Source organism: Saccopteryx bilineata, chromosome 6 (genome assembly GCF_036850765.1).
Source record: "Saccopteryx bilineata isolate mSacBil1 chromosome 6, mSacBil1_pri_phased_curated, whole genome shotgun sequence".
Classification (NCBI taxonomy): domain Eukaryota; kingdom Metazoa; phylum Chordata; class Mammalia; order Chiroptera; family Emballonuridae; genus Saccopteryx; species Saccopteryx bilineata.
Window position 1 is genome coordinate 157,226,051 of NC_089495.1, and position 26,806 is coordinate 157,252,856.

The 26,806-nt window shown below is 37.5% G+C and overlaps 1 protein-coding gene across 1 annotated transcript in view; it reads right to left on the bottom strand.

The window, feature by feature from the left end:
* Nucleotides 1-6,389: 6,389 nt before the first annotated feature.
* Nucleotides 6,390-26,806, bottom strand: part of LOC136308348 (ABC-type organic anion transporter ABCA8-like) — a 94,033-nt gene continuing 73,616 nt past the window's right edge. The window contains exons 35-39 of the mRNA XM_066235685.1: nt 13,744-13,863; nt 11,034-11,174; nt 9,717-9,796; nt 7,008-7,063; nt 6,390-6,887 (exon numbers count right to left, since the gene is read on the bottom strand). Coding sequence (XP_066091782.1) covers nt 6,789-6,887; nt 7,008-7,063; nt 9,717-9,796; nt 11,034-11,174; nt 13,744-13,863 — 496 coding nt within the window. The 3' untranslated portion in view covers nt 6,390-6,788. The remainder of the gene's footprint in view (nt 6,888-7,007; nt 7,064-9,716; nt 9,797-11,033; nt 11,175-13,743; nt 13,864-26,806) is intronic.

Consider the following 26,806-nt stretch of genomic DNA (forward strand, 5'->3'; position numbering starts at 1 on the left):
CTGCCTCAATGCTCGTGTCCCTGCCAAAACACCACACTCACGTGACTACCCTTGAACTATTGGTCTATTGCTGTTGTTCATTTGAATAATTATATTTATTTATGAACCTAAGAATCTAAACCTTTTATCTTCATTCTCATTGTTTTAATTCAATTATTACAGGCATGAGACTTTAAGAATTATCATATTTTTACCAAGGAACAAAGCACAAAAAAGTTAAAAAAAATTGAAAGTCTATTTTACCAAAAGGTTATCCTGCTTTAAAAAATCAATACTATCTCACAGGTAACATTTGTTCCACTTGCTCAAAAAGGCAACTATTTTACGTAACATTTTTGTTAGAACTGGCCTCAGTCTTTGATAGCAATCCCGTCAGACCACTGTGATTGCACAATCCCAGCCCTTGTTCCACTCTCCATGAGCCACCGACACCCCACTAGAGACAGGAGACATGCTTCTCATTTGAGCTCCATTTAACACTTCAAGGGCTCATGATGGATTTTGAACAATAACAAAAACATCCAGCAATTTCCTTCGTTATATCTGCAATCACTTAGAGATAGAAACAGCACCATGGGAGTAGATAAGTAAAAGCCAGAAACAATATTTTAGATTTACACAGAGATCAAAGATAGTAATGCATTCTGTAATTGAACTTGATGTTCATTATACTTTCTCCAACATGGCTTTAAAATAAATCTGTTAATGAAATTTGGTATATCCACTAGATGGTAAGCAAGTAACACGAAGGGAAATTGATCCAGAGTTACAGTCTCACTCCTATGCTCACTCGTGAACCAGGTGTGCAGGTAGTGCCTTGTCACCATTCATTGTCTTCACACCCACCCCTTCCAACATTAGAGTGCCAAACACCACCCAGGAAGGGATTTCCTATTTCCTCACTTAAACCCATTATCTTGTTCCCTCACTATAGCCAAGCTGCTTTCCTTCTAGTTACCTTTCTGAGACATAAAGCAACAAGAAAATATGTCTACACTGTTTGAATAAATACAGTTTGATTTTAAAGTTGAAGCAGAGGACCCAAATCCAATAGTCTCCTTTCTTTTTCTCTTCATTGTTTTGCCTAACTTCTTTGTAATCCTCCAAAGGCTGCCCTATTCCAAAGCATTTCTTCATATTTTAAAGTGTGCTCATTTAGTGGTATGGTACAACAGCTCTCCAAGAATTTCAAGGCGAAAGATCAGCAGTTTGGGAACGAAAATGAGAGTGCATCATGGTCAATTGAAAGTTTCGCCTTTGCCTAACAGCACAGTTAAGTCAATAAAGAATCACTTATTTTCTGGAGTGTATTTGCAGGTACAGTGAGGATTTAGCCCTCTTGTTTAGTTTCAGAGCATTTCTTTCAATTTAACTAAAGTCGTGGACCTGGGATCATCTCCACCTATATCTCCAGTACCTATCGTTTATTTATAACCTCCAGAATTTTCTGTTTTAAATGTGAGTCATTTGATCAACAATTTACAGAGTAAGACTGACATAGAAATAACTGTCAAGGCCAGCTGGTTTAGTAACCTTTTCATTGACATTCAGCCAGTTCCTGTGGGGTAGTTGCATTTGTACCTGGTTGTCTGGATGTATCATATTATAAAGACCAGCCTTATAGAGGAAACCCAATATTCGTCAGCTTTCCTCTGTTATGTTCAAGATGATTGTGGCTCCTATCCAAATTTGAAGCACAGCCCTCAAGCCACAAAAAAGAAAAGAGTTTCATCACAAAAGCTCCTCTTGACACAGATCTCTAAATTGTCCTCCAGGTCGATTTCATCATCTGGGGAATCAGGGTTTTCATTCTTCTGCTTCTCATTTTCATTTAGTTCCAACTATTTTCTAGTCACCCTCGAGACTCACTCTATCACCCAGGAATTATTATCTTTTTTTTTTTTGTATTTTTCTGAAGTTGGAAAAGGGGAGGCAGTCAGACAGACTCCCGCATGCACCCAACCGGTATCCATCCGGCACGCCCACCAGGAGGCGATGCTCTGCCCATCTGGGGGGTCGCTCTGTTGCAACCAGAGCCATTTTAGTGCCTGAGGCAGAGGCCACAGAGCCATTCTCAGCACCAGGGCCAACTTTGCTCCAATGGAGCCTTGGCTGCGGGAGGGGAAGAGAGAGAGGGAGAGGAAGGAGAGGGGGAGGGGTGGAGAAGCAGATGGGCGCTTCTCCTGTGTGCCCTGGTTGGGAATTGAACCCAGGATTCCTGCAAGCCAGGCCAACACTCTACCATTGAGCCAACCGGCCAGGGCCCAGGAATTATTTAGAGAGATGATGTTTTCTTTCCATGTATCTCGTGGTTTTCTTGTTATCTTTTGGTTATTGATTTCTACTTTAATTCTATTATGATCAGAAAATTTATATTGCATGTCAATTCTGTTAGGACTTGTTTAATGACCCAAGGTATGATCTATCTTGGTGAATACTCCAAATATCCTTGAAAAGAGAGATATTCTGCTATTACATGGGTGGATTATTATATAATCATCTATTAGATCTAGTTGGTTGATGTTTAATTATTCTATGTTTTTGTTGGTTTTTCTATTAGTTCTTTTTGTCCTGTGCACTATAAATTAGCAGCTATCCCTAAATATTAAATTATTATAAAAATTATTATTAAAATAACCTTGCCAGAGTTGTTTAGCATTTAGGGCATGGGAATCATATTTGAAATCACATAATGTAGCCAGCTGTGCAGCATTTTATGGCTGTGGTAATCGTTAATAGCAGTTGGGATGGTGAAAGAGATTGACAATCCTGGCGAGAAAATTGCTAATAGCATGTTTGCACAATGATCCAAGGACCAGCAGTTTCAGTTCCTGTCCAGCTAAGAACAAGAAATGGCCTCAACCACAAGACTTTGGCTAGTACAGATCACCCATTCATGGGAATTCAGCTGACAAAAAGCAGATGGCCTACTCAAGGATGCTGACCATAAAGCAGCACGTCAAGATTTTTGTGAAGACACTCTACATGTCTGACACATCCACAGCTTTCTCTCCCCCTTTTTCAGCCCTATAAATTTTGTGGCCTGACTGGAATGTTAACATGGGCTTTGGAACAGGTGACCCCTGTCTTCTCAGGCTGGCAGCACTTGAATACACCTCCTTCCTTTTGCACCAGCACTTGTCTCCCGAGTCTGGCTTTCATTGTGGCAGGCAGCTGGACCTGCCGGATTTTTGTTTCAATAATACAAATACAATGGGAAAAAAAGATAAGCTCACTTTTGGAAAGATAATCAAGAAGCTCAGTTTATCTCTGAGTCTCATTATTTCCAGGGAAGCAGTTCACTTTTTTCCTGGTCTTTACATTACAGCTGATATGTTGCCTGGTGTTTACAATATAACTGATAAGTTATTAATATCCAAAATTTGTGAAGAACTTAAAAAACTCAACACCAAAGAAATCAAACAGTTCAATTAGAAAATGAGTAAGGGATCTTAACAAACAACTTCTAAAGAAAGCATAGAGATGGTAGTAAACATATAAAAAGATGCTTAATGTCACTAATCATCAGAAAAATGCAAATTGAAACCCAAAAAGATATCAACTTACACTGGTGAGAATGGCTATCGTCAATAAATGTACAAACAAGTGTTGGCAAGGACGTGGAGTAAAGGGAGCTCTTGCGTACTGCTAGTGGGAATGCAGATTGGTGCAGCCATTACGGAAAGCAGTATGGAGTTATCTCAGACATTTAAAAATGGAACTGACTTTTTACCTAGAAATCCTACTTGCAAGAGTATATCCAAGTAGCTTGAAAAACTAATTCAAAAGAATAAGTGTACCCCTAAGTTCACTGCAGTGTTATTTTCAATAGACTAGATCTGGAGACAGCCCAATCATTAGTAGATGAATGATAAAAAAAAAGCTATAGTATGTTATACAATGAAATACTAAGCAGCCATAAGAAAGAAGGAAATCTTTCCTTCTCTGACAGTGTGGATGGACTTGGAGAGCATTATGCTAAGTGAAATAAGCCAGTTACAGAACAAGTACCATGTGGTTTTACTAGTATGTGGAATATAATGAAAAAGGTGAACCAACAAGCTAAATAGAAACAGAGTCATACATAGAGAGTAGGCTGACAGTTGTCGGGGAGGGAGGAGGGGAGGGTGGGTGTGGGAGGTGGAGGGATAGAGCAAGAAAGGACAAAAAAAACACCTCATGAACTTAGACACAAGTGTGGTGATAGCTATGGTGGGGGAGTGCAGGAGGGTAGAATGGGATAAATGGTGAAGGATGAAATACATTTTAATTAAAATGCAGATTTCAGAGCACTGCCATAGATGTACTGCAGCATCAAGGTTTTAGACTTTTATTATAAGCAATATAGACTTTCAGCTTGAACTACTTTTCTATTTGGAATACCAGTTCAGTGTCTGGAGTGGCTACACATGGAAGATGTGCCCTATTTGATATGGTTTGTGGGGTTATAAGAGCAGGATATTTTTTTTATATTGGTGGAAGCTTTGTTTATAAACAGACTATCTGCAAAGATGCAAAAACCAGTACCCTTCTCTGACTCTGATGGCTGCTGATCTGACTGTCCTTATGATTACAAGAAAAGTATGCTTTACTTTAAACCTTCAACTGCATCTTGTCATCTGATTCTCACATCAAGTCAATAAGTAAGTTGATATTTATCTTCCCTTGTAAGATGGAAAACTGAGACTTAACTTGCTTAAATCACTGACCTACAGACCCATAGCTTAGAAAGTAGCCAAAAGTAATACAACTCTAATTCTGCCATATCAGAGACTGAGGAACAAATTCCTATGGATGTTGTATTTCATAAAGCACGTTGTCCTCTTTCTCAGTGACATCACATCCTCGGTCATGATGATTGTACTTTCTTTTATATCTTCCTGTATTCTGTAGTTCAAACCCTAGGAAGGTACTCCTAATAACACTATGTATGTATTTGTGTCTTGGAGCTCTTCCTGGGACAGATTTGGTTTTTCTTAATCGACATCTTATAGCATCTTCTAGGCCAACATAGAATTATTTTTTACCACTAAGACAACAATTATATGGTGATGTCTTCGAGGTGCAGTGTTTTGACACCAATTGCATATAAAATGGAACAAAATAATAAGTTTTGGTGCTTTTCCCAAAGATAGACCCTTGAATTTGAAAACATAGAATACTTTTCAAAATCATATCTGAGATTATTTATATTAAAATATTCACAAGTGGGCCATTGGAATTTACCACAATAATTGGCTATTTAGGCTGCAAAAATAGTTTTTAGCTTCAAATACATCCTTGTATCATTCAAGAAGCTATCATGACAATTAGAAGTTGATTACAGAGTATCTTCTGTGTTCCCATCAAAAGATAACGTAAACTTCAAGTTGAAGGGATGTTCTTTATACCTTCTTTGCAACCACAACCCAGTTTGATACCTGCCTGATGCTATCTTAAAGTAAGAGACACCAAACAGATCCTGAGTTTGCAAATCTGAGCCTGTGTGACCTATAACTTTGGAAAGGTCAGCTTCTTTTATTTATATATATATATTTTTTTGAAGTTGGAAGCGGGGAGGCAGTCAGACAGACTCCCGTATGCACCCAACTGAAATCCACCCAGCATGCCCACCAGGGAGTGATGCTCTGCCCATCTGGGACATTGCTCTGTTGCAACCAGAGCCATTCTAGCGCCTGAGGCAGAGGCCATAGAGCCATTCTCAGCGCCCTGGCCAACTTTGCTCCAATGGAGCCTTGGCTGCGGGAGGGGAAGACAGAGACAGAGAGGAAGGAGAGGGCAAGGAGTGGAGAAGCAGATGGGCGCTTCTCCTGTGTGCCCTGGCCGGGAATCAAACCCAGTACTCCTGCACGCCAGGCCGATACTCTACCACTGAGCCAACCGGCCAGGGCCAAGGTCAGCTTCTTTAAATATCACTTTATTTACATACATGTTTTAGATTTTACTGTGCATAATAAATTACCATGAACTCAGTGACATTTGCAACAATAAATGTAGTATCAATGAAAATAAAAACTCATCGAAGTATGAGTGAACAAGAATATTGTGTTGATTTTAAAGTGTTTATAGAGTCACCAGTGGAGTGAATCATAATATATATTTAAACATTTGAAATTAAGCTCTATGAAGTTCTAGTGCTCTGCGTAAGGGTAGACTGTTGCATCATAAGAAAACATAAAATCAGAAAAATTGTTTCAAAATTGTATATATGATATGTATTTTTTCAACTTGATTATTCAAAGTCTTACTATCAATACAATTATATATATAAACATGTTTCAGTATTCCTGACAGTCTCAACCGGGCAAAACATAAACCCCATGATCTAAAATCTACAAAATGACAGAAAAGGAAAATCAGTGACTTAAGAAAACATTTTTAAAAGTGAATTACAAAAAGCAAAGACTGTCCTGCTCTGAATTGAATGGGCTCCTTTTTCCTTCAATTGGTACTGTCTTTCTTTGTATTTTAATAGAAAATATAAGTAAAAATACAATATTTGAAAGTTAAGAGAAAAGGTATTAAACAATCTTTCTATCATCCTCAAACACAAACATTCCATAATAAATGCATTTTTTAAAGTTTACTACTTTATGAAAGGTAGAATTTGGTTGCTGGTACTGAGGCTGCATAGTGTGTCTACCGCAGTCATGCTGTAATGTTCTAGAGAAATATCATAAAATAAGTTTCAAAAGCTCTTGTACATATCTGAGATAGGGCATATTAATGCTATAAAATATCATCCTTAAAGAGTCTCAAGTTTAAAGAGAAACACAGTTTCTGGGGCGTCAAGGCTCTTCCTGGATAAGGAGTTTTCTCTTTATGGGTAGATTCACTTCCTCATCCAAATCCTCCAGCTCCTGCTCCTTGGAAAGCTCCAGGAAAACCTGCAATGCAGGAAGAAGATCAAAGAGAGAGGGAGTCACACAGCTCGTGGAGCTCTGAGTGTGCATATATCATGCATTTATATTTCATGTGTGACGCAAAACCCTCTAAGACTGACTCACCTGGTCCAGGGTGGACTGTGAGAGGCTGTACTCCTCCAGGTCGAAGCTCTGTTTAACTGCACAAGGATGGAGGTGTATTAGGAAGTCATATGCTTTTGATCCCAAATGGTATACCAAGTCATGTATAAAAGGTACATACAACTACATCTTAAATATAAGAAATAAAGGAGTAAACATTCTCAGACTAAACATCAGCATGCAAATTCACTATCTAGTCCCATAATAGGATGAAAATCCTCTTTCATTATCTTACAAGTTGTGCAGAGGAGCCACAAGACTGGAAAACAACAGAGGAGGTTCCAGGTCACCTAAGCAGGATAAACTAAGGATGGTTCCCTCAGTCTTGGGACGCTTCCGTGTGCCCCTCTCCATCCACCCGTGGTAGACTCTTCCCTGCTTTCTGCTTTGGAGACTGACAGAGGCTCCTTCTGTGGTCTCACCAGTGGCAGCCCAGGAGGAGGGACAAAGGAGGAGAGGGACGTCCAGGTCTTTATTCCTTCACTTCCTCTCTGACACCAACTGTGTCCCTTGACTGAAAGCCACTGCTTTTCTCAAAAGGGAAAATTCTACATGATATGCACCCAGATTCCAGTCACTGCTTCCTCTCTTAGTCCCTTTGGACCTAAGAATGGTAACACATGCTGGTTTGGCCTCAGGTAACGATACTGCCCTTGCACCTTTGCAAATAGTTCCGTTATAAACACAACTTCCCTGAATTAGCCTATTTTGAGTTACAGCTGTTACCAGTTGTGCCTATAACTGAAATCTCAAATGTGCAGACCCATTAAAGATGAAATAATGGGTAGAAAGGTAAGAGTGGCAAACAGCATTAGCAATGGCTGTGGTGGGATTGGCCTACAGTGTAGAAACATGCGAAGGGGTCCTTGACACATGTCTGAAAATATGTAAAGAAAAGGTGCCAAGGACAGCTGAAGACCCTGCCCTTTCAGAGTCTAGATAGAAAAGAATATGCATGTTTCTCATGGGATGCATAGTGGGAAGTATTCTTAAGAGGATCTCCTGGAAGGGTAAAGAGATTCCAAGAAGTGGCCCAGGGGCAGCAAAGTGATCACAGGAATCCAAAATGAGGAGGTATCACCCATCACAGGAATCTGTGGTCAGAGGATAAAGAGGGGAGGGGAGTGGGATTCTTTAAGGAACTGACAAAAGCATCTCATGAGAGAAAGGGAGGAAGGCCCATAGTACATCTTTAATGACCAAACCAAGCCATGCTGCCATATAATCTTTTCTTCCCTCACCTTATATTCTACCCTAGAGAGGCCTAAAACATCAGCTTATGAAAAAAGGAGAGAACAGGGTATGAAGATGGATAAAACTGATCATCCACCTTCCTGCTGCAAGTCTATAAATCTGAAGCAAGAAGTAAGCATGTGAGGCTCTAGTTTAGCTGGAATTTTCATCCCGCACAAGCGATCTGATGTACACAAGAATGAATCTATGCCTCAAAATGAAGGAGTAACACAGGGCATGCATTTTGTTACCATGCTACGTGGCCTAGCTCATGATTTCAATACATGCATTGCAGCTGAGAATGTAACTATTGCTAACTGAACATCTGGATAAAAATGCTAGCTTACATTTTAATCTTTGGACTTTGCATAAACTTCACATAATGGGATAGGACACTGATAAAAAGTTGTTTTCCCCCTCCTTCATCAGAACTTCAGTTTCAGCAAAATAAGCACATCAGAAGGAATTTGAGGAAGGAGGGGTCATTTCTGAATCCAGAAACATTAGAAAGCTCTAAAAAAAAGGCCCATTCTATTCTAGTGAGACTGCCTTCCTGGAACAACTCTCTGCCTGCTTCTGATTAGTTATAAAACACTTTGTGTTGCTCAGAGCCCATTGTAAGAATTCTCCCCACTGGAATATTAAAAATGGAACAAAAGGTCAAAATGGTCAGTGTGAAAAATGAACCCATCAACCACAGAGTGACGGTAACTGGCAGAATCAGAAAGTGAAAAAACAAGCTGTCTGGAACTGTCTTCAGCTCATCTCAAGGGGAGAACCTCTTCATCAACTAGGGTGCCTGGGGCTTCTAATGACAGATGACAGCCGAAAAAGTACAAGTCCCAAAAGGAAAATGTTTAACTTTTTACCAGACTTCATACACTGGCGTGACAGGCAGGAACTTAGTCTACGACAGAGCTGTACATTCTACAGAAGTCCAAATCTTAGCTCAGAATCTAAGAGCCACAAAATGCATTCTGGCTTCACCCAAGTCAACAGAGAGGAACCTTCTTATCAACATCTAATTTGATCGAAGAGTACATAGAAACAAAACAAAATGTATATCTTTCTGTTTGCATAAACTTGTGGGCACTCTAGTTCCAAATGCAAATGGTCTCTTCCCTCTAGAGCCTCATTTAATCATGGTAGGGTTTTCAACATTGGCACTACTGATATTTTGGTCCAACCATTCTTTGTTGTAGGAGGGGGCTGACCTGTGCCCTGTTGGATGTTTAGCATCATCCCTGGCCTTGACCTATTAGGTACCAGTTGCACCTCCCCAATCCCATCCCAGGTATTGTCATTTCACTCCTGGCTGAGACACTGGATTAAAAGTCTTAATAATTCAGTTATGGTATATTAGTACAATTTTATATTCATGTAAATATTGTACTGGCTTTGTGCAAGACCTGAACTTATCTGTTTCCCATAGCTTTGTCTCTAAACAGTGACTCTTACCTATCTCTAGTTTGAAGAAAGCTTGTGATAAAGGTCGCACATCCTCAACAGGCAACTTATAGATCATCAGGGAGGAGTACCTGGGAGGAAAAGAGTGTGGCTGAAATCCAGGTTTCCAGAGCACATCCACTGATGAGGAGATGTCTAAAAAAAATGCCACAGTCTGACAGGTGTGAGATAATAGCTTATTATGGTTTTAATTTGATTTTCTTTAAGAACAAAATACACAATAAAAAAGTAGAAGATAAAGAAGAAGAAAACAAAACTTGAATAGACTCATTGATACAGAAAACATTTAGACAGTTACCAGACTTGGGGAGGTGTCTGGACTGGGTGAAAAAGGTGAAGGGATTAAGAACTACAAATTGGTAGTAACAGAACAGCCATGGGGTGTAAAGTGCAGCATAGGGAATATTGTCAATTATATCGTAACAACTATGTACGCTGCCAGGTTCGTAATGGAAATAATCAGGGGAAACTTTGGAAAGTATGAATGTTTAATCACTATGCTGTACAACTGAAACTAATACAAAGTAAAACTGAATGACAACAGTAATTGAAAAATAAAATAAAGAAGTAAAATCATGGCATTGGAAAAAAAGAAATGAAACAGAGCAATAATGTTGCCAATAATTTGTTTGCATGCACAGTACTGTATAGCACTGTAAACAGCCATATTGTGAATGCCCTTGGATCAGCAAGAAGTCATCTTTCTAAAGCAGACCTATTATAATGCTCTTATGAAAAGTCTGCTTTTAGTCTAGGCCAGAATGGGAGACAAATGGCAGGACACTGACCCAGTGATGCCTCTAGCAGGGAAGAAGCAGGTGACTTATCAGCCTTCTCTCCTAGAGAGAGAATATTTAACTGAAAAAAAAATGAGGATTTTTCCATCTCTTGGCTCCAACACTAGTCATTTGGCATTATGTAACTCACCTGAGTTCAAGTGCCATTCATTACTGATAATAATAAAAATGCTAAGTGACATCATTCAGGGATGTTTGACTGATGCCTGGTACTGGGCGTTACACAGGTGATCTCATTTGGTGGAAATGGCTTCACCCTATAGAAAGGACACCTGAAATGGACTGAGTCTGTGCACATGTCCGTGCCTGGGTCATCCCCTCATAAGAATCAGCCTCCAAAATCAGCCCTTTGTTCTCATATTTTTGTCCTATGGTGCCCCCTGGTTTGGACTATTCAAAACTTTTATGAAATTAAAAATAAAAGAATGAGAAGATTGAGTTTTTCTTTCTTGACACCATACTAGAATACAGAAGAAAGACCAAGGTGAAACAGAACACCACACGTGTTTACCTTTCCTGACGAGCAGCCTGGGGGAAAAGCCTCAGGATCTCAGTGTGCAGGGGCTCCACCTGCCTGGGAGTCTTCACCTTCATCTCCAGCAGGTAATCCTTGCCAAATTTGCTCTTCAGGTGCTGGATGGTTCCAATACATCTGGAAGGAGAAGGAGGAGGATGAAGTCATCCAAGGAAAAGGAGGGAGGAATATACTACTGAGGATTTTCAAGTCATGGAAGCCAGGGCAGGGGCAGGAGCAGGGCCAGGTTGAGAAGAGCAGCCAGGCCCTTAAGGTCGTCATGGTGATAACACTGGGGAACAAAATTTTTGTTACATCCACAAAACACTTGTTCTTACCTAATTCGAGTGTATTGATATCAAATCTGAAATCAGTTTTTCTCTGTAAGCTACACTTTTTTTTCAATTTAAGATTTTAGAATTTCATTGTATTGTAAAGTTTTCAACATTTAGTTTAACATAATGAAGTAGAATGTCTTCTTTGGCATCATCTTTGTGAAAATAGAGTAATTTATATAATGCAGTAATTACAGTAATACACTAAAAGATAAAATTGCATCAAAATTTGTCTATAATTTCAAAATAGAACATATAAAACCACTTATTTTAATCATAAAATTTGTGCAAAACTTATTTAAATTCTATTCAGGCAAAAATTTGCATTTGTAGCTCTTGTGTTTGTGTACTTGTTAAGGATAATCTCGTGTGATGCTCTAGTAGTAGTCTGCCATCATATTTCTGTCCCATCGCCCCTGATAATGCTCTTCCATTGTCTTCAGATTTTGATGAAAGCATTCTCTCTGCTCATCACTAACAGCTCCAAGATTTTTGGGAAACTTATCAAGGTGACTGTTCAGGAAGTATATGTTACCGCTCATGCTACATCCAAAGTCACGGAAAGCCAACAGCATCCTTTGAACCAGAAGTTGATAGTTTTCTGCTTTTTTTGTTGCCAAGGAAGTTCTTTGTAACTGCCACGAAGACTGCCATGCTGCTTTCTCCTCCTTATTCATCTTCATGGCAAATTCTTCACCACATATGAGGGTTCGAATTTGAGGTCCATCGAATACACCTGCTTTTATCTTCTCCAAAGACAAGGCAGGAAAAGCAGAAATAATATGTTGAGAGCATTCACTTTCTCCATTCAAAGCCTGAACAAACGGCATCATTAAGCCAAGTTTGTTGTTTGGGGGAAAAAATTATCTTGTCTCGATTAACTACAGGTTCATTCACAATATTTTGCATTCCTACTTCCAGAGCTTCATGTTGAGACCATTTCTTCTGTGTCCAGTGTTTCTCCTAAGCTCGGCTGACCCACAAACACAGAAAGCAAGGATATTTCATGAAAACTCTCTGTTGCCCTAGCAGGAAATTTACCATTTTAAATCCACACAAATGATCCAGTTATGTTCTTCATACTTCAGAAAGTTGAGGACAATTTTTATGTCATTATAATCTTCTCACAGATGAGTTGAATAACCAATTCAACTCATAAACATTACCATTCTATAAGAGAACACATTTCAGACTCCATTTAGAGCTGTCAAAAAATAGCCACCATTTTGTTGAACTATAAGAGGTAACACCTAGCTGGCTGATATTATGACAGTAAACACAGTGTTTGTCTTCAGAGAAAAAGTCCACAAAAACTTGTTCATGCTTCCTGAAATGGAATACTTCAGCTGACTGGTGAAATACATTCTTTTCTTGAAGCCTAGCAGCTAATAACTCAGCCACTTTCTTTGATAGGCCCAAATCACTTACTAAGTCATTCAATTCGGGTTGGCTATACTGCTGAGGGGTTAATGACTGCTTGGCATCAGAAGAAGACCTTCATATTCTACAACCATTTTTTCATACATCTTATCAAAATATACTTGATCACCATGTTCACTTTCTCCATTCTTAGAAGAAAAAAAACCTTGAAAACTGGAACTGGGAATGTCACAGAATGTGGGATAGGTTGTATTGCTGAAGGAGTATTAGGATATGTCATTTTTTCTTGCCAATGCCCTTTGTATGGATCTGACAGAAATAACAGTCACTGCTGTGGTCCTTAGGTTCATGCCAAACCATGGGAATACCAAAGGCATTCATTTGCATTTTTCTTTTGTCCAGTCATGAAGCATTTCCTCAAAATTATGACACATAATATGAGGAGCCCAATTCTTGTCTTGATTCCCCAAGGGGAACTTGAAAATAGGCACTATATGCATGTGTCACAAATGATGAAATATTGTACCTTTGATATTGAAGTGTGTAACAGCTACATATATAGCAGAAGGTGACAGGACTATTCTTACTTTTACGCCTACTCAAAGAAATCATGATTCAATCTTAAAACAAATAAGAGTGTGTTTTTATCACATAATAACTTTTTACATTTAAAAACAACTACAATTATGTAAAAATGATGTTTGTAAAACATTAATTGCCTTGCGGTTATGTTCAATACAAGAGTCATTGCCTTTAACTCCAATTTAAAGCATGCCATTAACTGTAGCAAAAATAAATTAAAATTGCATAAAAACTGGAGCATGCATTGAAAAACAGATTTCAGATTTGGAATCAGCAATGCAGATATATAGAGAGAAAGTTCTAATACCTCATGCAACAGAAAATGAGAAAAAAAATGTTTCCTAGCATAATCTGTGCAGGGAAGGGTCCTTTGTTCAGAGCATAACTGAGGACCAAGTGTGGGCACCCACCTCAGCCTTCCGGACACCATGATGGCCACACGGTCACACACAGCCTCAGCCTCAGCCATATAATGGGTGGTCAGGAGGGCGCACCTCTCAGTTTTCCTAACAGTGGCCCGAATCGTGCGCCTAAAATTAGGTTGAGAAAAGTGTTAACAAATGGGAATGCCAAGATCATAGAAAAAATAAATTTGAAGACATTTCCTTCAGTCCATATGAAAATATTACAGGAGTTAATTCAGATCAGACGAAGAAAAAATTTTTGGAGCGGTAACTGGCTTGGAAAAAATCAAATGACTGGTCTGAGTACATGATAGAGCATGGACTGGGCTGCATGTAAAGAATAATATTGGGTAAAACATTGTTTGGAAAACCATGGGTTAACCTCAGGAGATGATGTCAAAGTAATGGCAGCATGAGAGATACTCCTGATCTCTTCCCTTGTAATTTCAGTAAATTAAACGACTATAGCACAGTGAAAAAACCTCAGCTGGGTTCACTGGCACTCCTGAAATGTTCATGCATTGATTGGGTTAATGTTGTTGTTTTTTTGTTAGAATTTTTAACAATACCACTATTAAATGCCATCAAGGAAGAGGAAACTGAATACCATGGTTACAGAAGACAGAGATATAGTTCAGAAAGAAATAAGATTTCTCCAGAAAACTGTCTCAATCACATGGAATCTTGGAGTTAAATGATAGAGAATTAAAAATTGAAGTTCTGAAAATATTCAACTATATGTGAGAAAACATCAAAAGGCAACTTATCAAGCTTACCAAAAAGATTGGAACTTTAAAAACAGAGATGAAGGACTCAATAAATAAACTGAAAACTGAGGTAGCAATTTTAGTTAATTGATCAAGACAGATAGAGAGAACAATCAATGTTATCAAAGACAGGCAACTAGAAATGCTACAGAAAGAATAGGAGAGAGTCACAAATTTTAAGGAAATGAGAGAACTCTACAATAATTGTCTGACTCCATCAGAAAGAACAAGAAAAAATAATGTGTATTTCAAAGAAATAATTGATGAGAATTTCCCAAGCCTATGGAAAGAGTTAGAGAGGATGACGTCAGAGTAATGGCGCGGTAGGAAGCGATACTGATAAATCTCCCAAAAACTCAACAAAATCTTCAACCAGAAACAGAAAAACTAATCCTTGGAGCCTTCAGATGTTTCGCAACACACCCGCAGGTATGGTCGAGCGAAAAATTGGCTAAATATATAATCAAACCCCAGGGGAAATAGGGAGTAAGAAATGCTCTGCCTTCCTCACTAACCTAAATAAGGCTGCTTTCACTAGGAACTTACAGTACAGAAACTAAGGTGGGCAAAGGGAGTGAACAGATCCAGGCCGTGGTACAAACGGCAGAACCAAGCTGTGGCACAAAGTTCCAAGCCGAGAAAAAACTGTGACTCTGGCAACCCGGGCAAAACAAGCTAACAGGCACGCCAAACCCAGACAAAGAAAGACAAGTGGGGCAGCCATTTTCCCCATCTCCTGGTCGGCGCGCACAGATAGTGGGCAAGAGATTCCTCCGAGCACCTCAGGGGTGGGCGCCCATGTTTTCCCACAGAGGGGCAGAGTCAGAGGCCTGTGTGTGGGCCAGGAGTGGAATCTCCGAACCGCCCCAGCACCCTGAAGGGGCCGTGCACGGGGAGGGAGCGAGAGCCAATTCCAATGCTGGAACTTTTCCGTGCGGGCAGGGGTTTTACTCAAAGTGTGATGCAGCTGATCTGTTATCCTGGTCAGCGCACACAGAGAGTGGGCAAGAGATTCCTCCAAACACCTCAGGAGTGGGTACCCGTGTTATCCCACAGAAGGGCATAGTTAGAGGTCTTTGAGTGGGCAGAAGCCCCGCCTGATTATGCTAGCAGCTCTGACTGACTGAGCCTTACCCAGAGCCCTGTGCTGAGTGGAAATAGAGTGGGGGGTTGCCAACTCTTTGAACCTCTTACTATCCAGGCAGAGGCAGCAGCAACCCCATAGCTGGATTACCAGGCTTCTAATTGTGGAAGGAAAGACTAGGAGAGAGGATCCAGGAACACGGACCCTCTCACTGTTGGAGCCTATAAATGCTAATGAGCCTCGACTGCCGAGACTGAAGCCCAATACATGACATCGCTATAGAGAATTATGAACTGCAAACCTCTACCAGAGCGTGCCACAGGGGCAGAACCCGGGGCACAAAGTCACTGACCAGGAAGAGGGACAGAAAAGAAAAAGCAAGATGATAACCTCTCAAAATTGAGAATAATCTGCAACTTTATAACCTATTCCATTTTATTATATTTGTTCATCTGTGTCTCTTATCTTCATTCTTGATTTTTTTTCTGTTTTTTTTCCTCTTCCAATTTGGTCATTTAATTCTCTGCAGGTCTTACTTTCTCCTCTCTTTGAACTACATTACCCATAAGTGTTACATCTCCCATTATCTTTTCTTTCCTCTTCCTTTCTCTCTATGAGGGTTGCACTCCAAAACTCTTAACTCTCTCTCTCTCTCCTCCTTTTTTATTTTTCTTCTTTTAGTGGTTCCATCTTTTCTCTCTCTCTCTTTCTTTTTTCTCCCTCTAAATTAGTCTCTTCCTTTCTCCTTTACGTCTCCTCTCATTCAAACCTCAATAACGAACAAATTATCTTATCTGGGATTCAAAGTTATGGTTGTGGCATTTTGGGGGGTTTTTACTTCACCTTTTTAACTCACTAGTAGTGCCCCCATCCCTGGCTCTCCATTTTATCTAGTTCTTGTTCCACTAAATACAATAGTAATTTTAAATTCTCCCCCTTTTCCTGTTTCCTTCTTATTCCTCTCATCATAACTCTTAGTCAGCCAACACTTAAAAGCAAATCATTTTATTCTTGACCCAAATTTTTTCCTTATTTGCTTTTTGTGGGTCCATACCGCCCCCCCTTTTTTTTCTTTTTCCTTTACCCTTTTATTACTTCTCCCCAATTCAGGCCCTCCATTACAGGCATTGTTTGTTGTATTTAGTACAATATAATTCACAGTTCACCACAAAATTTTCTCAAGAAAGAGGAAAGAGAAGAGGAGAGGAAAAAAAAAAGGGAAGTAATAATTCCCTTTTTTTTCAAATTTTTATTTTATTTTATTTTTCTTTACTTAATGATTAATTTTTTAAAAAAACTTTGATTTTTTATTTTTATTTTTTTAAGTTTAAATTCTTTATTAAATCTCATTAATACTATCAACAAAACCACCCTCAGATGCCATTAAAGAAGAGAAAATCAAATATCATGGATACAAAAGATAGAGAGGTAACACAGATCGATGAGGGAAAATCTATGAAGAAAAAATTTAAGATATTAGAAACCATGGAGTTAAACGACAGAGAATTTAAAATAGAAATCCTAAAAATACTCAGACATATACAAGAAAACACAGAAAGGCAATTTAGGGAGCTCAGAAAACAACTCAATAAACACAAAGTGTATATCTTCAAGGAAATTGAAACTATAAAAACAAATCAAACAGAAATGAAAAACAATTCACGAGCTGAAAAATGAGGTAACAAGCTTAGCTAGAACAGGCCAGATAGAAGAGAGGATTAGTGAAATAGAAGACAAGCAACTTGAGGCACAACAGAGAGAAGAAGAAAGAGACTCAAAAATTTAAAAAAAATGAGATAGCCCTACAGGAATTATCTGACTCCATCAAAAAGAATAACATAAGAATAATAGGTATATCAGAGGGAGAAGAGAGAGAGAAAATGGAATGGAGAACATACTCAAACAAATAATAGATGAGCCTGAACAGGCGGTGGCGCGGTGGATAGAGCATCGGACTGGGATGCAGAGGACCCGGGTTTGAGACCCCGAGGTCCCCAGCTTGAATGCAGACTCATTTAGTTTGAGCAAAGCTCACCAGCTAGGACCCAAGGTCACTGGCTAGAGCAGGGGGTTACTCGGACTGCTGAAGGCCCATGGTCAAGGCACATATGAGAAAGCAATCAATGACAACTAAGGTGTCACAACAAAGAACTAATGATTGATGATTCTCATCTCTCTCCATTCCTGTCTATCTGTCCCTATCTATCCCTCTCTCTGACTCTCTCGCTGTCTCTGTAAAAAATAAAAATAATAAAAAAATAAATTAAAAAAAATAATAGATGAGAACTTCCCAAGCCTGTGGAAAGAACTAAAGCCTTAAATTCTAGAAGCAAACAGAACTCCAAGTTTTCTTAACTCCAACAAACCTACTTCAAGGCATATCATAATGAAATTGGCACAAACCAACTGCAAAGAAAAAATTCACAAGGCAGCCAGGGAAAAGAAGAATACAACATATAAAGGAAGGCCCATTAGATTATCATCAGATTTGTCAACAGAAACTCTACAAGCTAAAAGAGAGTGGACCCCAATATTTAAAGTCCTGAAAGAGAGGAACTTTCAGCCACGAATATTATACCCATCAAAGCTATCCTTCAAATATGAAAAAGAAATAATAACATTCACAGATACAGAAAAGATGAGAGAATATATCACCAAAAAACCCCACACTCCAGGAAATACTAAAGGGGGTTCTCCAATCAGATACAAAGAACAAAAAATAAAAATAAAAAAAAAACAAAGCCACAAGTAAAAGCTCCAAGAAGAACACAATAAAACCAAACTTAAACTGTGATAACAAAAAGAAAGGGGGGGAGAGGATGGAGATTAACAGTAGCAAAGGGTGATGGAGTGCAAGGGTACTCACAAAATAGAGCACTACAATGAACAGGGTAGGAACCCTTTTCATTACTTAAAGGTAACCACCATTGAAAAAACCACCACAGAAGCACATGATTTAAAAAAGATAGCAACAGAGGAAAGATGTATGGAACACAATCAAATAAAAACAAAAGATAGAAAACGAAAGAGAGGATCAAACAAGACACAAAACTAACAGAAAGCAAGATATAAAATGGCAATAGGAAACTCACAAGTGTCAATAATTACACTAAATGTAAACAGATTAAACTCACCAATAAAAAGGCACAGATTAGCAAAATGGATCAAAAAGGAAAATCCAACTGTATGCTGTCTATAAGAAATTCATCTAAGTAACAAAGATAAAAACAAATTCAAAGTGAAAGGCTGGAAAACAATACTCCAAGCAAATAACATAAAAAAAAAAAACAGATGTAGCAATACTCATATCTGATATACTGACTACAAGACAGCAAAAATACTCAGAGACAAAAATGGCCATTTCATAATGGCTAAGGGGACACTGAATCAAGAAGACATAACAATTCTTAATATATATGCACCAAACCAAGGAGCACCAAAATATATAAGACAGCTACTTATTGACCTTAAAACAAAAACTGACAAAAACACAATCATACTTGGAGACCTCAATACACTGCTGTGTATCGGTCTAGATCGGTCATCCAAACAGAGAATCAACAAAGATATAGTGGCCTTAAACAAAACACTAGAGCACCTGGATATGATAGACATCTACAGGACATTTCATCCCAAAGTGTCTGAGAATACATTTTTCTCCAATTTACATGGATCATTCTCAAGAATTGACCATATGTTGGGCCACAAAATCAACATCAGCAAATTCAGAAAAATCTAAGTTGTACCAAGCATATTTTCTGATCATAAAGCCTTGAAACTAGAATTCAACTGCAAAAAAGAGGAAAAAAATCCCACAAACATGTGGAAACTAAACAACATACTTTTAAAAAATGAATGGGTCAAAGAAGAAATAAGTGCAGAGATCAAAAGATATATACAGACAAATGAAAATGACAATACGACATATCAGAATCTATGGGATGCAGCAAAAGCAGTGATAAGAGGGAAGTTCATATCACTTCAGGCATATATGAACAAACAAGAGAGAGTCAAGTGAACCACTTAACTTCACACCTTAAGGAACTAGAAAAAGAAGAACAAAGATAACCCAAAACCAGCTGAAGAAAGGAGATAATAAAAATCAGAGCAGAAATAAATGACATAGAGAACAGAAAATCTATAGAAAAAATTAATAGAACAAGGAGCTGGTTCTTTGAAAAGATCAACAAAATTGACAAACACTTGGCAAGACTTACCAAGGAAAAAAGAGAAAGAACTCATATAAACAAAATCCAAAACGAAAGAGGAGAAATCACAACGGACACCGTAGATATACAAAGAATTATTGTAGAATACTATGAAAAACTTTATGTCACTAAATTCAACAAGCTAGAAGAAATGGATAAATTCCTAGAACAATACAACCTTCCTAGACTGAGTCAAGAAGAAGCAGAAATCCTAAACAGACCTATTAGCAAAGAAGAAATAAAAAATACCATTGAAAACCTCCCCAAAAATAAAAGTCCAGGCCCAGTCAGCTATACCAGCGAATTTTATCAAACATTCAAAGAAGACTTGGTTCCTATTCTACTGAAAGTTTTTCAAAAAATTGAAGAAGAAGCAATACTTCCAAACACATTTTATGAGGCCAACATAACCCTCATACCAAAACCAGGCAAGGATGGCACAAAAAAAGAAAACTACAGACCAATATCTCTAATGAATACAGATGCTAAAATACTAAACAAAAAAATTGCAAATTGAACACAACAACATATTAAGAAATAATACATCATGATCAAGTGGGATTCATCCCAGAATCTCAAGGATGGTTCAACATACGCAAAACGGTTAACATAATACACCATATCAACAAAACAAAGAACAAGAACCACATGATCTTATCAATAGATGCAGAAAAGGCTTTCAATAAAATACAACACAATTTTATGTTTAAGACTCTCAACAAAATGGGTATAGAAGGAAAATATCTCAACATGATAAAGGCCATATATGATAAACCATCAGCTAACATCATATTAAATGGCACTAAACTGAAGGCTTTCCCCCTTAAATCAGGAACAAGACAGGGTTGTCCACTCTCTCCACTCTTATTTAATGTGGTACTAGAGGTTCTAGCCAGAGCAATCAGATAAGACAAAGAAATAAAAGGCATCCATATCGAAAAAGAAGAAGTAAAGGTATCACTTTTTGCAGATGATATGATCCTATACATCGAAAACCCCAAAGAATCCACAAAAAGACTACTAGAAACAATAAGCCAATACAGTAAAGTCGCAGGATACAAAATTAACATACAGAAGTCAATAGCCTTTCTATATGCCAACAATGAAACAACTGAGAACAAACTCAAAAGAATAATCCCCTTCACAATTTCAACAAAAAAAAATAAAATACCTAGGAATAAACATAACAAAGAATGTAAAGGACTTATACAATGAAAACTATAAACCATTGTTAAGAGAAATTGAAAAAGATATTATGAGATAGAAGAATATTCCTTGTTCTTGGTTAGGTAGAATAAATATAATCAAGATGGCCATATTACCCAAAGCAATATACAAATTTAATGCAATTCCCATCAAAATTCCAATGACATTTTTTAAAGAAATGGAGCAAAAAATTATCAGATTTATATGGAACGATAAAAAACCCCGAATAGCCAAAGCAATCCAAAGAAAAAGAATGAAGCTGGGGGCAATACAATACCTGACTTCAAACTATATTATAGGGCCATGACAATCAAAACAGCATGGTATTGGCAGAAAAATAGACACTCAGACCAATGGAACAGAATAGAAAGCCCAGAAATAAAACCACATATATATAGTCAAATAATTTTTGATAAAGGGGCCAAGAACACACAATGGAGAAAAGAAAGCCTCTTCAACAAATGATGCTGGGTAAACTGGAAAGCCACATGCAAAAGAATGAAACTGGACTACAGTTTGTCCCCCTGTACTAAAATTAACTCAAAATGGATCAAAGATCTAAACATAAGACCTGAAACAATAAAGTACATAGAAGAAGACATAGGTACTCAACTCATGGACCTGGGCTTTAAAGAACATTTTATGAATTTGACTCCAAAGGCAAGAGAAGTGAAGGCAAAAATTAATGAATGGGACTACATCAGACTAAGAAGTTTTTGCTCAGCAAGAGAAACTGATAACAAAATAAACAGAAAGCCAACTAAATGGGAAATGATATTTTCAAACAACAGCTCAGATAAGGGCCTAATATCCAAAATATACAAAGAACCCATAAAACTCAACAACAAACAAACAAACAATCCAATAAAAAAATGGGAAGAGGATATGAACAGACACTTCTCCCAGGAAGAAATACAAATGGCCAACAGATATATGAAAAGATGCTCTTCTTCTTTAGTTATTAGAGAAATGCAAATCAAAACTGCAATGAGATACCACCTCACACCTGTTAGATTAGCTATTATTAGCAAGATAGGTAATAGCAAATGTTGGAGAGGCTGTGGAGAAAAAGGAACCCTCATCCACTGTTGGTGGGAATGTAAAGTAGTACAACCCTTATGGAAGAAAGTATGCTGGTTCCTCAAAAAACTGAAGATAGAACTACCTTATGACCCAGCAATCCCTCTACTGGGTACATACCCCCAAAACTCAGAAACATTGATACGTAAAAACACATGCAGCCACATGTTCATTGCAGCATTGTTCACAGTGGCCAGGACATGGAAACAACCAAAAAGCCCGTCAATAGATGACTGGATAAAGAAGATGTGGCACATATACACTATGGAATACTACTCAGCCATAAGAAATGATGACATCGGATCATTTACAGCAAAATGGTGGGATCTTGATAACATTATACGAAGCGAAATAAGTAAATCAGGAAAAACCAGGAACTGCATTATTCCATATGTAGGTGGGACATAAAAGTGAAACTAAGAGACATTGATAAGATTGTGGTGGTTATGGGGGGGAGGGGGGAAAGGAGAGAAATAGGGGGAGGGGGAGGGGCACAAAGAAAACTAGATAGAAGGTGACAGAGGACAATCTGACTTTGGGTGATGGGTATGCAACATAATTGAACGACAAGATAACCTGGACTTGTTATTTTTGAATATATGTATCCTGATTTATTGATGTCACCCCATTAAAAAAATAAAATTATTTAAAAAAATAACCTAGTGATGTTTTCTCTGAACATATATACCCTGATTTATCAATGTCACCCCATTAAAATTAATAATAAAATATAATAAAAAAATAAAAAATAAATAAACCCTATTCCACAAAAGATACACATGGACTGAAAGTAAAGGGATGGAAAAGATATTTTCTGAAAATCCAATCAGAAAAATCCCTGGCCAGGTAATCTATCATTAGAAAAATGGATTTTTTAAAAAGGCAGTGGTACACACATACAATAGAATATCACTCAGCCATAACAACAAAATCTTACCATCTGCTACAGCATACATGGACTTAGAGAGTATTATGCTAAGTGAAATAAGCCAGGCAGAGAAAGACAAACACTATGATTTTACATATATGTGGACTCTAAAGAACAAAATAAACAAACAAAAGAGAAACAAATTCACAGATACACAGGAAAGACTGACGGTTGCCAGTCAGAAGGGTGTGTTGAGACTAGATAAAAAAGGTGAAGAAATTAAGAAGTGCAAGTTGATAATTACAGAATAGTCACAGGGATGTAAAATACAGCATAGGAATATAGTCAATAATAATGTAATAACTATGTATGCTGCCAGGTGCGGACTGGAAATATCAGGGGAAATATTTTTTAAAGTATACAATTTGTTTGTAGTATACTTCTTTTTTATTGAATGACACTGGTTAATAAAATTATATAGCAAGTAAAAAAAATAAAATAAAATACTGAACCACATGGAATTTAGATCAGCATTAGTAAATAGCGCATGCAATGTTTCTGTTTCCATAGTCTGTTCCCATACTCTTTTCCTTCAGGGTTCTCATCAAACTCACAATTTCAATTTATATCATATTTCCAGCCTAATGACTGCCTCAGGGCAGCATGTAACTCAGAATGAAGAAATTCTCAAATCTTCACAGTCATTTGTGAAGTTGATAGGGCCTGGGTCAAGTTTTGTCCCCAAGTTACATATAAGATAAAAAGAATTAAAATTCTGATGTGATTGTCAGTCATGTTTCTAAAGTTTAAATTTGAATCTTCTGCATTCATTTATAAATTCTTTCATAAGTATAATTTTAATCATAATGCACTGTGTATCACACAAACTCCAAGTATAATGGCTTTATTGGGAATCCACTCAATCTCTTTATGTGTATAAAATATTTTTAACAAGGCTTCAGATGCTTAATATTAATAAATAAATATTGAAAATAAGTACTTAACTTGAATATCTTTAAAATAATTACATTTTGTATATAATTCCATGGGTCAGAATCCATATGAAAATTGGAAACACATCTTATGATAATCAACTCTCAATGCAATTATAAATAGATTTAAAAGAAAATGAGTTTTAAAGAAAAAAAAGAAGAGGAAAAAAAAGGAATAGAACAACCATACGACCCCACAGTCCCACAACTGGTTATCTATCACCAAAACTCAAAAACATTGATACATAAGGACACATACACCCATTTTCCCCATATTCATCCCAGCCTTATTCACAGTTGCCAAGATAGGGAAACAATCACAGTGTCCCTCGATAGAGGACTGGATAAAGAAGAAGTGGTACATATATACAATGGAATACTACTGAGTCATAAGAAATAATGACATATTGTCATTTATGACAACATGTATAGACCTTAAGAACATTATAATGAGTGAAATAGAAAAAACTTAGAATTGTATGATTTTACACATAGCTGAGATATAAAACTGAGACTCATGGACATAGATAAAAGGGAAGTGGTTACCAGAAATTGAGGAATGTGGGGAAGGGCTTGGGGAAAAGGAAGAAAAGAAGGAAAAATATATGGTGATGAAATGATTTGATTTTGGATGATGAGTATACAACATAATCAATGTCATTCTTTCTGTTTGTTTGTTTAATTATTATTTTTTTTGTTTGTTTCAAATGATATTTTTTTTAATAATTTTATTTTTTTAATGGGGCGACATCAATAAATCAGGATACATATATTCAAAAATAACAAGTCCAGGTTATCTGGTCGTTCAATTATGTTGCATCCCATCACCCAAAGTCAGATTGTCCTCTGTCACCTTCTATCTAGTTTTCTTTGTGCCCCTCCCCCTCCCCCTTTCCCTCTCCCTTTCCCCCCTCTCCCCATAACCACCACACTCTTATCAATGTCTCTTAGTTTCACTTTTATGTCTCACCTATGTATGGAATAATGCAGTTCCTGGTTTTTCCTGATTTACTTATTTTGCTTCGTATAATGTTATCAAGATCCCACCATTTTGCTGTAAATGATCCGATGTCATCATTTCTTATGGCTGAGTAGTATTCCATAGTGTATATGTGCCACATCTTCTTTATCCAGTCATCTATTGACGGGCTTTTTGGTTGTTTCCATGTCCTGGCCACTGTGAACAATGCTGCAATGAACATGTGGCTGCATGTGTCTTTATGTATCAATGTTTCTGAGTTTTGGGGGTATATACCCAGTAGAGGGATTGCTGGGTCATAAGGTAGTTCTATCTTCAGTTTTTTGAGGAACCAGCATACTTTCTTCCATAAGGGTTGTACTACTTTACATTCCCACCAACAGTGGATGAGGGTTCCTTTTTCTCCACAGCCTCTCCAACATTTGCTATTACCTGTCTTGTTAATAGTAACTAATCTAACAGGTGTGAGGTGGTATCTCATTGCAGTTTTGATTTGCATTTCTCTAATAGCTAAAGAAGATGAGCATCTTTTCATATATTTGTTGGCCATTTGTATTTCTTCCTGGGAGAGGTATCTGTTCATGTCCTCTTCCCATTTTTTTATTGGATTGTTTGTTTGTTTGTTGTTGAGTTTTATGGGTTCTTTGTATATTTTGGATATTAGGCCCTTATCTGAGCTGTTGTTTGAAAATATCATTTCCCATTTAGTTGGCTTTCTGTTTATTTTGTTATCAGTTTCTCTTGCTGAGCAAAAACTTCTTAGTCTGATGTAGTCCCATTCATTAATTTTTGCCTCCACTTCTCTTGCCTGTGGAGTCAAATTCATAAAATGCTCTTCAAAGCCCAGGTCCATGAGTTGAGTACCTATGTCTTCTTCTATGCACTTAATTGTTTCAGGTCTTATATTTAAATCTTTGATCCATTTTGAGTTAATTTTAGTACAAGGGGACAGACTGTAGTCCAGTTTCATTCTTTTGCATGTGGCTTTCCAGTTTACCCAGCACCAGTTATTGAAGAGGCTTTCTTTTCTCCATTGTGTGTTCTTGGCCCCTTTATCAAAAATTATTTGACTGTATATATGTGGTTTTATTTCTGGACTTTCTATTCTGTTCTGTTTGTCTGAGTGTCTATTTTTCTGCCAATACCATACTGTTTTGATTGTCGTGGCCCTATAATAGAGTTTGAAGTCAGGTATTGTAATGCCCCCAGCTTCATTCTTTTTCTTTAGGATTGCTTTGGCTATTCAGGGTTTTTTATACTTCCATATAAATCTGATTATTTTTTGCTCTATTTCTTTAAAAAATGTCATTGGAATTTTGATGGGAATTGCATTAAATTTGTATATTGCTTTGGGTAATATGGCCATCTTGATTATATTTATTCTTCCTAACCAAGAACAAGGTATATTTTTCCATGTCATTATATCTTTTTCGATTTCCCTTAACAATGGTTTATAGTTTTCATTATATAAGTCCTTTACATTCTTTGTTATGTTTATTCCTAGGTATTTTATTTTTTTTGTGGCAATCGTGAAGGGGATTATTCTTTTGAGTTTGTTCTCAGTTGTTTCATTGTTGGCATATAGAAAGGCTATTGACTTCTGTATGTTAATTTTGTATCCTGCGACCTTACTGTATTGGCTTATTGTTTCTAGTAGTCTTTTTGTGGATTCTTTGGGTTTTTCGATGTATAGGATCATATCATCTGCAAAAAGTGATACCTTTACTTCTTCTTTTCAGATATGGATGCCTTTTATTTTTTTGTCTTGTCTGATTGCTCTGGCTAGAACCTCTAATACCACATTAAATAAGAGTGGAGAGAGTGGACAACCCTGTCTTGTTCCTGATTTAAGGGGGAAAGCCTTCAGTTTAGTGCCATTTAATAT